The sequence below is a fragment of the Vombatus ursinus genome, unplaced genomic scaffold (genome assembly GCF_900497805.2).
Source record: "Vombatus ursinus unplaced genomic scaffold, bare-nosed wombat genome assembly UNPS02014803.1, whole genome shotgun sequence".
Lineage (NCBI taxonomy): Eukaryota > Metazoa > Chordata > Mammalia > Diprotodontia > Vombatidae > Vombatus > Vombatus ursinus.
Window position 1 is genome coordinate 1,297,724 of NW_020954581.1, and position 15,531 is coordinate 1,313,254.

Genomic DNA, 15,531 nt, shown 5'->3' on the forward strand with positions numbered 1-15,531 from the left:
CCCCCTCCCCGGACGCCGCTGCTCGGCAGCCAGAGCCTGGACAGCCTCCCCGTGTGTGCCCCGCCGCCCCTGCAGAGGTGGTCCAGCGATAGCGCCGTCCGCTACAGTGCGCGGCCCGGCGCGCCGCCGTCCAGCTGTGCCGGCCGGGGCTGGGGCGCTCCCGAGCCACGTGGAGGGGCGATGGACAGCCCGGGACCGGGCTGCGCCTCCACGGCACGGCCGGCCGGCTACGCGGCTCTGCATCCCTCGAGTCGGGGCAGCGGCGCGAGGCTGACCGGGGATGCGGGCTCCTCGGGGAGCGCCTTCAGCAATCTGGCGGCGCCCTCTGGCTTACCCCGAAGCAAAGGTGACGGCCCCGAGGGACCCGTCTTTAAGCCATCCGTTGTTACTGTGAAGAAGCTGCAGAAGTGGATGTACAAAGGACGCCTGCTGTCTCTGGGAATGAAGGGGCGCGTTAGTGGGTCACCGTCCCCCAAAGCCCTTGACACTCCAGCAGCACCACAGTGCCTGGGAGCGTTGAAAATGCAAGAAAGCAAACCCCATCCTGTATCTCCAGACCAAAGAATTATGCTGACAGGTAGGGGACTGCGTAGCGTTACCGCTTTTCCAGTAGACAACTTGCAGATAAAACACATTCAAAGATATTTGACCCACTTTGGCTTCTTTAGTGATGGAGGATGTTTTTGCATATTAACTCATTGTAACAAAAGTTCGTAGATTGTCTTTTAAGTGACACCAGAACCTCTCTTAAGGTAACAGTGTAACAGATTTAATCATTCTAGTGGGTTTTTTCCCCCCTTTTTAACACACTGGACTTAAAACTGATGTTTGTAGGCACTTGAAATTTTTTCTCTTAAGAGCCATTGTGAATATTCCCGAACACAGCCTGCAGTGAGTAACTGTTACAACACTTTAGGATTTAAGAACTGGGTGGTGCTTTCCTCAGTCTATGTAGCTCTAGGCAAAACCATAGACTTTTGTGAAGTTTGTGAGTTTGAATTTGTTCCAGTGTAGAATTTACACTGTAAATAAGTTTTTATTTTAATCATTCTTTTCTCTCCTCTACAAAGAATTTTAATATGCATGATTTTTTTTGTTGCAACTAGTAGGATTCCACTTGCACCCGTTACTCAAATATAAACAATGACATTAGTTTTCATATGTACCTGGATATATTTGAATCCACAAAATCACATTTGATCATTACAATTTATCTTAATCATCAACATTTTCAAGTAGTCTTGCTAAACTGTAATAAACCAATTTGGAATTTTCATTTCATTTTAACTTAGCAAAAAGGGCAAAGTAGCCTTCTTTAATAAATCCGTTTAATAAACGGATTTGAAAACTGAATTGTATATTGAATTATGTTCTTTATTAGAAGTAAAATAGTAGTTGGCATAAGACTTTTTAGGTGTTCATGCAGATATGACGTGTGAGGTAGGAACTGAAAGGTTGTCTCCTGAGGTGTAGTGGATGGATAGGGTGCTAGACTGAGGATTAAGGAAGACCTGAGTTCATCTTCTTCCTCAGATGCTTGCTCGCTGTGAGTGATCCCAGACAAGGCACTTAACCTCTCTCTGCCTCATTTTTATTATCTCTAAATTGAGATAGTGTACATTGGTTGGTTTACTGCTCTGTATCTCTGAGCCCATAAATTTAACCCTCTGAGAAAAGGTTAAAATATCAGTTTTTGGCAAAATTTCCCATTTTAATGATGATGTTTTGAGCTTTGATTTGCTTACAGGCATCATATCTTTGAGGGAATTTGCTTCAGTACAAATGGTGGTCTTTTGGATTACTTATTTTATCATTTAGCACCATTGATGTCAGTTATATAATTCTAAAATGCTCGATGTTGATATTTAAATTTTAATATAGAAGCACCATAGAATAAGCTTCAGCTCATTTGACAGCATCATTTTATAGGAAAGCTTTAAGTTGAAAGTGACAAATTCCACTTAATTGTCACAAAATTGTCACAGAATTTAAAAGTTCATTAACAGATATGTGTGTGTGCATCAGGGGTTATGGTGGAAATAAAGTTTAGACAGCTTCTGGGCACATTGAGGCATATATGAAAGTATGCTTTATACACTTATAAAGGAGAAAAAGAAGCATAAATTTTAAGCAGATGTGTTGAATAAGAGTTTTTCGGCTCTAATTCTATACTGCTAAATTGTACATTTTTTAAAAAATCTGAGTTTCATCTCAGAAGTGGAAAAGTGTGGTATTTTTCAATAAGTTGATTATTAAGATGTGGCTTTCAGTTGTTAGGTATTTATAAGCATTTTGTCATTTGGAAAATTGAGTGCTGTAACTCCTTTTCCTCTTGTGATTTTGGTTCGGTTAATTAACCCCTTGTATAATTCTTAAATAGGAGACTATTCAAAGGGTGGTGTAAAACTTTAGTCAGACATTTTGTAACTTACTGTCTGAAGGTAAAATATTTACCTTCTGCACACTTTTATTATACTTTTGTTGGACTATACACATTCATGTTTAAAAAAAAGTAACAATTGATTACTGAAGATAAGACTAGATTAGCTGGAATTCCACCAGCAAGTATTAGTTAAATGGACTGGCAAGCTTTAAAGGAAATGAAAGTTCAATATCCAAATTAATAATATTATGGGTAAGGTTATTCTCATGAATGAGTTATTGGTATCATGAGAAAGCTATATGATGTCTATGAACTCTGTTTGGGAAAGCTTTTCTAGATGAATTCCCATTCAAATAACACATTTAACCTTTAGATGATAGAGCTTACATCTACATTTGATTTCATTTCCTATGTTTACAGTTATTACACATCAGTGTAAGGGGATGCTGTAGACATAGTGTAGCTGGCATTTAACAAAAATTCTCATGATATCCTTGTGGATATTATGGAGAAATGTGGACAGTTAAATGGGTTCAGAACTGGTTAAATTACTATAATCCTAAAATTTGAATTACTGAATCCCCCTCATCTTGAGGGGGCATTCTGCAGATCTCTGTCCTGAGCCCTGGCCTATTCTGTATTTTTAAATGACTTAGATGAAGACCTAGCATGCTTATTAAATTAGCATGTTTATTAAATTTGCAGATGACATAGAACTGAGAGTGATAGTTGAGATGTCAGATGACAGAATACGGATAGGAAAAAAATTTTTTTTTCAGAATGGAGTGGAATGATGGACCAAGTAAAAAGTTGAAATTTCATAGGGATAAATAAATATAAAATATTCTCTTCAGAAAAAAAGAAAAGAAACTGAATCATTATAGCCTGGAGAGATGAAAAAGGCTTGAGGGGTTAAATTGAGTCAGTAGTGTAGCTGTATCACCCAAAGAAGTAACATGACCTTGTTGTTAAGTGGTTCAGTTTTGGTGACCCTGTGGAACATACTGTCCTTGGGGTTTTCTTGGCAGAGATATTAGAGTGGTTTGCTATTTATTTTTCCGGGGGATTAAGGCAAACAGAGGTTAAGTGACTTCTCCAGGGTCGCACAGTCTGAGGCCGGATTTGAACTCTATTCTTCCTGACTGTAAGCCCAGAGCTCTGTTCACTGAGCAAACTAGCTGCCTCCTATGGTAATAGGCAGCACTAATTGATGTGCTCTTAGTTGTCCATATATTGCTTTTGGAGCATTGTATTCAGTTCTGGATGCCATATTTTAGAAGGGACATTGATAAACTAATCAGGACCTTAAGAGGCCTATCACGATGGTGAGCTTGAAACTCATTTAGCAATGGTTGAAGAAACTTGGGGATAGTGTTTCTGGTGAAGAGCAGATTTTGGCTGTCATGTAAAAGAGGGATTAAGGTTATGTGACTCCAGAGGAGAGTACTAAGACCACATAGTTAAAACTACATTGAAGCAGATGTTACCTCAGCGTATGGAAAAATTTACTAGTAGTTAAATATGTTCAGAAATGGAATGTACTGTTTTCAAAAGTTTGCCATCCCTGGAAGTATTCAGATATTCAGGTAAAACTTGGATGAATATTTGCTTAGCATTTTATAAAGAGAATTTATGGATTAGGTAGAATTCCAAATAGTTTACCTCCATGGTACCTTTCAATTCTGAAATTCTGTGATAAAAAAGATTGTGATAAAGAGTATTATTTATGGGTAGAAAATACTTTTTTGAGAAAAGTTGAGTTATTGAACACTTTAGGCAAAACTTAAAGGACCTTTTAGATGCTTTACAGATATTATTTAGTTAAATCTCATTAAAGTTTACAGACTATATGATGGTATTGGATGGAGGTACTCATGTGCAGAGAAATAACTGACTTACCTAAGGTGCTAAGGTGGAAGAGCCTGTTTATTTTTTTTAACTAGTTCATAACATTTTTATTTCATAAAAGAGCAAATTGTTCATATTGCCATTTTCCTTACCAATTTGAAATATTGGCATCTTCTAAGGCACTAACTAAAAGAACAATACAACTAAAGCTGCACCCTCTTGATTATAGACGGATTATAGTTGTAGTTGCAACATATATTCTGTTTCTTATATTGTTATCTATGATAGTAATCCTATTTGTTTTTATTTTGACTACACCTATGATTTCATCAAAGTAGGGAGCTTCCAAAGAGAAGGAATTTTCCCGGTACAGATCACCATTTTTTCTGTAACTTGGAATCTCAGAGAGCTACCTGAGGCACTAAGGGTTGTATTTGCCCAGACTCACCAGGGGAGTAGCAGGCCAAGGTGGAGCTTAATCCAGGTTGTCTGGACTTTGAGGTTAATTCTCTGTCCACTAAGCAACACTTCCTCTCTTCTTTTCACAAATATTTTATTAATATATTTTGGGGTATTATTTTTAGCATTACTGCCACTTTCTAGTGAGTTCTCCCACCAAAAGAATATTCCTTTATCAAATAAGTGCCATTATTTAAATCATACTTAAGCCAGTAGCTATGTCTAAAATGGGTGCTTCATTCGACACCTACTGTTCACTGTCACTTTGTAGAAAGATCAGAGGCATGGTTGCTGCACAGATCAGAGTTCTGAACTCTTGGAGTGTTGTTTTCCTTTACATTATTGCGGTCATCACATAGGTTATTTTCTTTATTGTACTTATTTTGTTCCACATAAGTTCATGCAAGTCTTCCCAAGTTCCATAGTTGTTAGATCTTTTGGAATAATAATTCATAGTTGTTATGTCTTTTGGAATAATACCATCCCACTACCTTAATATACTATAATTTGTTCAGCCATTCCCCAGTTGATGGACAGCCACTTTCCTTCCAGTTCTTTGCTGTTACAAAAAGTACTGCTATAAATATTTTCTCATACACATATTTATTCATTTGTACATCAGATTACCTTTATTTCTCATGGAACATGACCAAGATGAGAGGTCTGAGTTTTCTCAAATAAGATTAACTTAAAGAGACCAAATTTGAGGCAACTGAAATGTTATCAAATTCTGTGGATCATGCTGCAAGTATCTTGTCTTCTCAGTGTTCTGAAATTATATGCATTTCCACAGACAGCAAGCCTGTAGTAACTGGAATGTTCTCAGAGCATGTGTCTCCAACTACAAATGTCTTGTCCTCTGCATGTTATATTAGTTGAACTGACATTTGTTTTTCCTCCGCCTTCCTGGAGGCGAGAAGTTCCCAGGTGTTACACGTTGGCCTGACTTTTTTTTTTCTTCCTCACAACTACCACCTCCTCCCCCAATGTGCTCCCACACATCTGTCAGGTGAGGAAGAGGGTAGAAGAGGGGAAAGGGAAATAGTGAGGGAGGATTTTGGGGGAGGGGCAGGCAGACTTCAGGCTGCCTGTGGTTATCTTTCCTGATTCTAGAGAGAAAGAAAGAAAGAGAGAGAGAGAGAGAATGTATGTATTCTTTCCTTCTGTCTTTGACCTCATTTATATGTTTGCTATTATTTATTATCAGGTCAAAGGTCAACTTAAGGATTCTATAACATAATTCCAAATTGTTTTCCAGAGTGGTTGAATTAGTTTACAACTCCACTAGTGGTGCGTGAGTTATTAGTGTGCCTTCTTTCCAGCAATCTCACCAGCATTAATCAGTTTGTCTTTTGTCCCTTTTACCAATCTGATGGATGGGTGGTAAAACCTTCAATTGGTTTAATTTGCATTTTTCTTGATCTGGAACATTGTTTCATCTGGTTATTTGATAGCTTGCATCTCTCTCTGTCTCTGTTTCTTTTTGAAAACTATCTGTTCATATCCTTTGTACCTTTATTCCTTGGGGAATGACTTGTTATTACATATTTGTATCAGTTTCCTACATGCCTTGGATAACAGAACTTCATCAGAGTTTTTTCCCCCTCAAATTAACTGCTTCTCTTTTTATTCTAGCCTTGCTGATTTTGTTCATGGCAAAAGTTTTCTATTTTATGTGATCAGAATTGCTCGTTTTATCTTCAGTAATCATCTCTATGACCCTTGTATAGTTATGAGGTTTTTTCCCCATAGTCATAATTACTTAAATTACCTCTTTCCATTCTCAAATTTTTTAATGATGTATTCTTTTATACTTAAGTACTGTGTCCCTCACTTCACTAAAAAATTTGAGTCTACTAGCTGAGAGCTCCCTTTTCAACATTGTCTCATATCACTCAGGTAATTTTCTCCACTGTTACCTTCTTTACTCCCATCATAGACAAAGCAGTGGCCCTTCTCATTGCCAAGGCAGACTTCTCTATCTTTGATCCCATTCCATCCCGTCTTTACCAGCGTATTGCTCCCTGTAGCATCTCTACTCTTTCACGAATCTTCAGTCTCTTCTTATCTATTGGCTGCTTTCCTCTGCCTATAAATATGCCCATCTGTAGCCTTATTAGCTCTCCCACCTATATCTCTCCTCCCTTTCATGTGTAAATTCCTTGTATAATCAATATCTCCATTTTCTCTCCTCTTATGCTTCTGGACTTGTTGCATTCTGGCTTCCAACCTCATCATTTAACTGAAAACTGCTCTCTCCTTGATCTCTTAATTGCCAAATCTTGTTGACCTCTCTGCAACCTGTTAGTCACCCTCTTCTGTGTATTCTCTGTCTTTTCTAGGTTTGCTTGACACTATTCTTTCCTGCTACTCTTCCTCCCTCTCTGACCACTCTTCAGTCTCCTTTGCTAGATCTTCTTCTAGGTTATACTCACTCACCATGAATATGCAATTTCAGAGCTCTTTCCTGGTCCCTTATCTCTTCTCCCTCCATGTTATCTTGGTTGGTGATCTCATCAGCTCCCTTGGGTCCAGTTATTATCTTTATGCAGTTGATTCTCAGATCTATTTCTCCAGTCTTAATCTTTTTCCTGACCACAAGTTTTGAATCATCACCTCTCTATTGGACATCTTGAACTGGATGTTTGTCTCCTCCATTCCTCACTCTCACTCCACATATCTAATCTGTTTCTGTCTTGTTGTTTCTACCTTCGAAACATTTCTCATCTGAGTTTCTTTCCCTTCGTTCACACAGCTGCTCCCCTCATGCAGACCCTCCTGAACTCACACCTGTGTTTTTAGGATAATAGCCTTCTAGTTGATCTCCCGCTCTCAAATGTGTCCCTGCTCCAATCCCTCCATCTTATTGCCAGTGTAAAGAGGGGTGGGTCCCTGTCAGTCCTCAATTCAGTCTTCAGTGGATCCCTGTCAGTCAGTAGGACCAAATATAAAGCCTATTGCTTGGCTTTAAATCCCTTCACAAGACCACTCTGTTCTGCCTTCCCAGTCTTATTCTGTGCCCTTAGGATCCCTTCCCCCCCTTGGATGACTCCTTTCAGATTCTCCATTTAAGGATGTTATGTAGGTCAACCATCTCTTCTTTTCCTACCATACTGCTGTCCTCTAGATTTCTCCATCATGCCCCTATGCTGGATACCTTCTCTCTTCCCTCACTGTTTTTAACTTCCTTTTATGTATTCTCTTTCCTTTTAAAATTTAAGCTCCTTGAGGTCAGGGACTGCCTTTCTTTTTGCTTGTATTTGTATTAGCATAAGAGCTAAGTCGATAGTACTGGTACTGTAAGAGCTGGTACACAGTAAATGCTTAATAAATGCTTGTTAACTAATTGACTACATTTTACTCCACTCCCCCTACTCTTCAATCCCACAAAACTGACTTAATGTTTTTACATACTGAACTCAATCTCCTAACTCCAGACCTTTTCCTTGGCTGTCCCTTATGGCTGAAATGCTCTCTCTCCTCAGGTACACCTCCTAGATTCTCTGGCTTTTTTTAAGACTCAGCTGTTTTGCAAGAGGCTTTTCCTGGTTCCCCCATTGTTAGTGACTTTCTGCTGAGATAAAACTTCTTTACTTTGTATATATCTTGTATGAATATAGTTTTTGCATGTGGTCTCTTCTATTAGAATTTGAGCTTTTTGAGGGGAGGTGCTTTGCTTTTACCTTTCTTTGTATCTCCAGCGCTTAGCACAGTGTCCAACACACAGTAACCACTTAATAAATACTTGCTTGTTACTTATTTTCTCTAAATAGAAAATATTATCTACAGTTTCCAAGTTTAAATAAATTTTGAACTTAAACAGTAACATAGCATTTTCATACATACAAATCACAAAGAGAATTCTATATGAGATGATGAATCTCCTCCTCTTACTTTTCCAAATCCCTTCATGATTGAATCCCAAACTGCCATAGAGCAAACCCTTCAACCCCTACTGCCTGTTTCTCATCCCTATCTATTTCAGCCTTCTCCTGACAATAACTCACTCTGTGTCAGTACATCCTTTCTACTGTGCCCTCTCAAATGGCCACTGTGTAATTAACAAACTCCCCTAAATGTTAGACGACTTCACATTATTTTCTGGTACTCACTGAGACCTGGTTCCTCTTGGGTAACATTGGCCGTCCTTTCTAATACTTGTTGCTCCTGTTATATACTCTGACTTACTAGTCCTGGTGATAAAGTCAGAATATCCTTTGCTCTTCATTGGCACTTCTAGTTTTTCCCTCTCCCTCAGCAACCTTTTTTTTTTTTTTAAGGTCCACATTATTCCAAATTTATTACCCAATCTGCAGTTTACTGGCTGGTTATTTACTAATCCTCAGGACATCTCCCTCCTTTATCACTGAGTTTAGTGTCTAGCTGACAGTCTCTCTTTACACCTCAACTCCTGGGCTTTTACTGGGAATGAATGTCAGCATTCATGTTGATATTTCCCTAACCCCACAGATTCTGAGTCTTCACAACTATCATGAACCTCTCCATCTTAGCTATTCACAGGGATGGTCACACCCCAATCTTGCCATCATCCATAAATGTTCTGTTTCCATGATCAGGAACACTGAAGTTCTTTTATCCAATCATAATCTCTTATCATTCTATCTTTCCTTATGCTACCTAAACCTGTTCTTTATCCTGCTGTGATCTTTAATCCTTCAGTATTTTCCCAGGCCATCACCATTGCGCTTTTTCTCTTTCTGCTCTTGAATCCCTTGCTCCCTTATCCTATCGCCTGTCCACATCTTGCTAAACTCCAACCTTGTATTATTCCTACCATTCTCCTCAGTTCCTCCTCACATGATGCTAAATGAGGCTGGAAGAGGTGAAGAAACTGAGCTATTCATTACAAAGTTATATTATCTTGTATCAGTTGGTCCCTCACCACAGCAAGGCAGTATTTTGATTACTTCCAGATTGATTCTCCATCCCAGTCACAATGTCTGGTATGAGACTCTTCTTTTCTCAGACATACCACAGCAGCCTCCTTTCCTCGGTTTTCAGCTGTGGGTCTCCACTTCTTCCTTTACCAAGAACATCATAGCTATTCTACTTTCACTCCCTCTTCTCTTCCCTCATCACACAATCCCTGGACAGTATCCACCATTCTTTCCTCTTCCAGTCTCTGAAGCCATGGCCCTTCATGTGAAGACCACTTTCTCTACTCGTACTTCTTAAACACAATTTAAAATTCTGAACTTAACAAATATCAAATATAATACGAATTTCCACATGTTGTTTGTCCTCCGTTTTCGAAGAGGGCCAGTGTCATCCTAGGTGATATCTTGACTGAAGCATGAATTGGATTTAAGTGAGGCAGAGTTGCACAAAGCCCTTAGCTTCGCTCTCTCTTGCAGAGTCATTTAAGTCCAGTGGCAAGACAAAAGTCATGATGACCGTCAGTGCCTTGGGATGCGGTGGGTGGCCGTGGTGTCTTTGATGTCTGACCAGCCTCTCAACACTCCACGGCATCCGCTTCAGGTGCCTTCATGGCTGTTAGAACACATTGTTCTCATCCATCCACTCCATGAGGGAAGTCTTCAAATGCTTAGGTTGCTATTTCTAAATTTACTGATGGATTTGAGGCCTGTCAGTTACCCTCAACCTGGTTTAGCTCATCTGCTGAGATGGTTTTACTGGGATGTGGTTGCTGTACATGCTATGGCTTCTTAGAACCCCAGGTGAACGTTGGGTGAAAGGTAGGCACCAAAAGTGGATGAGCAGTCCTGAAAGGACTCAGCAAGCCCACACAGTAGAGGCAAATTACTTAACCACACATAAAGTAGAACAGAAAAACAAATGTCTATAAAACTGCAAATTTCTGTTAAGTACAATTTGCTTTTCCTTTTAAGTATATGGTCAGTTCATCAGTAGCTTTCAAAGCTATTCTGGTGGCTGTTTCCTTCTGACCTTTCTTCTGTTCAATTCTGTACATTTCTAAAAAGTGCTTCATTGATCTTCATTTCTTTTTTGGGCAACCTTATCACTAGTTTCCCCTCCATTCCTTCCACTCTCTCCAATGAAAAAAAAAGAAAAGAAAAATAACTCTTGTAACAAATGTGTATAGCCAAGCAAAACAAATGATCATATTAGCAGTATTTGAAAGAGGTATATACTGTCCTAAACACTGGGGCCTTCGTCTCTGTGTCAGGAGAGTGGGGGTATCAGGCTTCCTTATCACTTCTGTGGAAATGTGGTTAGCTATTTAATTGATTGAAGTTTTTCAAAGTTATATTTTTTTATGGTGGTGTTGTTATGGAATGACTTATTCCCCTAGTTCTGCTTATTTCATTCTGTATCAATTCATACAAGTCTTCCCAGGTTTTCTATGAAACCATTCCTTTCATCTTTTCTTCTGGTGAAATAATATTCTATTACATCCATATGCCGTATGTTAAGCCATTCCCCAGTCATAATGCACCTTTTGGTCCCATCTCTTCCTGTTTTCTCCAGTATGTTGTCGGTCATCTCTACCCTACAGAATTCCATCTCACCCTATATATTGGTGCCTTTTTTTCTGCCTACAGACATACCCAAGTCTTTCATATCCTCAGGCGGAGAGAAGTAAAGTATTAGAAGACTGGAACAATAAGAAGGGACTAGGTTATAAAGGTCTTTAAAGGCCAAAAATTTTAATACTTGATCTTAGAGGTAATAGGGAGCTGCTGGAATTTATTGAATTGGGGATGTGTGTATGATATGATGAGATCTGCCTTTTAAGAAGGTCAAGCAGCTGAGCAGAGGATGGATTAGTGTGGGGAGAACCGTGAGGCAGGGAGATCAACCAGCAGGCTATTTCAGTAGTCTAGGAATAAAATGATGAGCTCATGCTTTCAGGGTGGTCATAGTGTCAGAGGAGAGAAGTGTAAACATACAAAAGATAGTATGAAGGTAGAAATGACAGGATTTAACAACTGATTAGATATGAGGGGGTGAGAGAATGAGTGGTCAAGAAGGATACCTACATTACGAGTTTGGGTGACTGGGAAGATAATGGTACCCTAGACAATAATAGGGAAATTAGGAAGAGGGGACACAGCTGCCAGAGTGATTTTCCTAAACCACAAGTCTGACAGTATCACTGCCTTACTCAGTAATTCCAGTGGCTCTCTGTTACCTCTAGGATTAAGTTTAAACTCTCTTTGCTATTTAAAGCTCTTCATAACCTGTTCTCTTACTATATATACTAGTATATATAGTCATCTTACACATTACTCCCTGATCAGTGCACGCTGCAGTATATCCATACTGTCCTGCTTCCCATGGAGACCCAGGAGTCTCCATCTCTTTGTTTATGTTCCTTTGCATTGGTGGTCCCTCGATGCCTGGGATGCACTCCTTCATCCTCAGTTTTGGAACCCCTGGTTTCTTTTAAGACTCAGCTCAGGTGCTGCGTTCTATAAGAAGCCTTTTCTGTTCCCTCCAGCTGTTAGTACTCTCCTTCTGGGGACCATCTCCAGTTGTTCTGATCTGTATCTTACCACTTGACTCAGACAGCTCTAGAGGAGAGAGTGAGGCTGGTGACTTTATGTGGCCTTCCCTCACTTAGATCAAATTTACTTGTAAGTCATGGCATTACCATCCTGATGTCATGATCCTCTTTGAGAATGAAGGACGAACAACAACTCTCCCTGTCAGCATGACCTTTTGGTTATTTTGTAGCTATTCTCTACGCACTTATTGATGTACATGTTATTTCCCTTATTTACAATGTGAATTTTTTAAGGGCAGCACGTGTTTTGCTTCTATTTTTGTGTCTCCAGTGTTTAGTGAAGTTTCTGGTGCATAGTAGATTTTTAATAAATGCTTGTTGATTGATTGATAATAGGCTACTTGTATCCGCGGAATGCAGAGCTTGTACACGGCCTAGTCTGACTGTCAGCATCTATCTGTACCTGTGTCGGTATACGGTCACAATCCTGAGTTTGTGGATGACCGAGGCTGACTATATCTGTCTCTGAGCTTTTTGAGTCTTCTCTGTTTCCTAGATGTGCCTGTGGCTGTAGTATTAGGCAAGAAATGGGCTGCCCCTATCCCAGTCCTCCTTCTGTGTCTAAGAAGAAATCCTCCTTGGGCGGAGATGGACTTGGCTGGCCTGGGGGGTGACAGCACCTGTTCCTCAGCGTTGTCTTCCCTGCTGTCAATTCACCCAGACCTTCTTCCTACAGCTGATGAGTGGATCCCCCCTAGAATCTACAGGACGGATTCCGTCACTTCTTTTCTCCTGATTACCGTGGAGTCTGACTACTTTCTCAATAAAAAATTGCTGCAGTGTATTGTTTTTATTATCCCTTGACCACTCTGGGACCCTCTTTTAGATTGATAAACTACCCAGTCTCTCTACTATTTGGTATGAGATAGATTTCCATCATTACATTGCTTTGTGTGTTCCTTGCCTATCACGATTGCTTCTTCCTCTGTGTCATATTGGAGATTGAGTCAGAATCCAAAACAACCAATCAGTCCACAAGCATTTGTTTTTATTTGTTTATTTTTTCCACAAGCATTTATTAAGCAACTAACGTACATCAGACAGTGTGCTAGGAGCTGGGGATAATAGAGAGACAAAAGGAACACAATCCTTGCCTTCAAGGAGCTTGCATTCTAGTAAGGGTAACAAAGCATACACATATACATAAATATAAAATTTATTTGAAGTAAATACAGGATAGTTGTAGTGGGGAGTGAGAGGCATTTGAGGGGAGGAGCACTAGTAAAGATTTAGGTGAACTTTGAAGGAAGAGAGGCATTCTCAGAAGTGGAGATGAGGAGGGGAGTACGTTCTAGGTATGGGAGGCAGCCTGTGCAAAGGAACAAATGTTCCTTTGTTCAACTGTTATTGAAGATAAAATTAGTTGTTGTTTTTTTATAGAAATGGTGATAAACCTGCTTCATTTTTTTTCTTTTATTTGTTGTCTTTCAATTTTCATCTGAAAATGCTCTTGGAATGAACTGGCTTGGTTCCCTCTCATGCCAGGCCTCGATAACCACTTAAAATCTTCCACTAGCCATTTCTTTCCATTTAGCAAGGAGAATCAAGTATTTGCTACAGTCAGGAAGTTTCTGATCCTTTTTTGTTTCCTCATTTTGATGATTGCTTTATTTTAGTTAATCTTTCAGAAATGGTGATAGTCCAGGTTAATGACTTCCTTTTCCTTTTTCACTTTTTTTAGCATCTTTGATTCCCTGTATTGGTTGCTAGCTGTTTGCTGTCTGTTAAGATGTAGTTGATTTTTTTTTTTTAATTTGGTGGTGTCATTCAGTGCTTGGCACGAATAGAGCCTTCCTACTTTCTTCTTGAAGTATTCATGGTGTACAGGTCTAGCCTTTGTCTTCTTTTGTTTTTTAATCCTTTTCATTGAAGTCACTATCAATGTATATGTCGATTTGTAGAATCTTGTCAGTTTCTTTGTACAATTTTTCTGTATCATCATCTTCTGCAACAAATACTAGTATATATAAATTTCAGTTATTGTCATTGTGATCTTTTTGCTTATTTGATTCTAGTTATGAGCACTGCAAGGTAAGATAACCAAAGGTCTTCTGAAATTGTTTGTTTTTACTTTGGGGCAAATGATAACGCCAGTTCTGCCAGTTTCTTTATTTTCCTCTCTAAGAGTAACCTTTGAGATAGTCTCCCATTTAACTACAATTTCTTATATCATCTGGTTTAATTTATAGTAGGAATGTCAGTATTGATATGATTCCGTTTCTTAAGCGGAATATCAATTTACTGGTCATTGAATAAGGACATATATATGTTGACAAAAACTGTGATTGGTAAAAATCTTTTGCTACTGTTCCATGATCGCTTCCAACTGTTAATGGGGGCTGCCTTTGAACCAAGGGGATGTTTTGTATTTTTCTTTGTTTCATGTGTTACCATGCAAAATAACTAATCATCTATTGGCCAACATGCTAGTGTTAAGTGTCTCTTTCCTCTAACTTAGGCTGGTCCTTGGACAAGAGATATTGGCTATCATCAGGACTATACTTGTAGTATGTCTAACAGGGCAGAACCTGTAAGAGCTTGTGTCCCACTGTCATAGCATTTGACAATCCAGAGTCATTCTCATATCATAATGAAGCACTAGAGAAGGACTTTGTGAAGGCTTTTGAGAATAATCAAATTGGTGATTATTTTTAAAAAAGTTATGAACTTGTAGTAGTAGTAGTAGTGTGCTATTAATCATTTTATGTAGTTATGTATATAATAATTATGCATAGGCTAATTGGTTCCTAATTGAGATTATTTCAGAAATTTAAAGTCATTATGCATAGTTATAAGTATTATCATGTTGCATCAAGCCTTACGATTACTTAGGAATTATGAACCCATTTGCCAGCTATCCTGCATTTATAAATAAATTTTAATTGGTACCCATTACTCAGACATAAACTCAAAAGCAACAGGTAGATTTATTTTGCATTTTTTAATGATTAAAATGTAACTGGATGTGTTGGTTATAGATATCTATCTATATGATTGTTTTATGAATTATAATACTGCGTATATATATAAACTGCTTTTATATATATATATAAACTTATATATACTTATATAAGTATATATAAACTTATATATACTTATATAAGTATATATAAACTGCGGAGGGGGAGAGAAAAAAGAAATTTACATGATAACCTTTATTATATATTTAAAAGGAATGACAAGCTGTAAATAATAGAAAAAAATTGTAACAAGTAACAAAAAGGTCAGCATGGTCTTCCAGTCTATTTCAATCCCAACAAGCATTTACTAATAGTCTCCTATGTGCAAGGCATTGTCCTAGGTGAGGGGTGATACAAATGAAAAACAGTCC

General features: G+C 38.7%; 1 protein-coding gene across 1 annotated transcript in view; it reads left to right on the top strand.

The window, feature by feature from the left end:
• The window catches only part of SYDE2 (synapse defective Rho GTPase homolog 2), a 91,221-nt gene that overhangs the window by 696 nt on the left and 74,994 nt on the right, over window positions 1-15,531 (top strand). Inside the window, exon 2 of the mRNA XM_027873974.1 lies at window positions 1-577. This exon is cut by the window's left edge and continues 10 nt beyond it. Coding sequence (XP_027729775.1) covers window positions 1-577 — 577 coding nt within the window. The remainder of the gene's footprint in view (window positions 578-15,531) is intronic.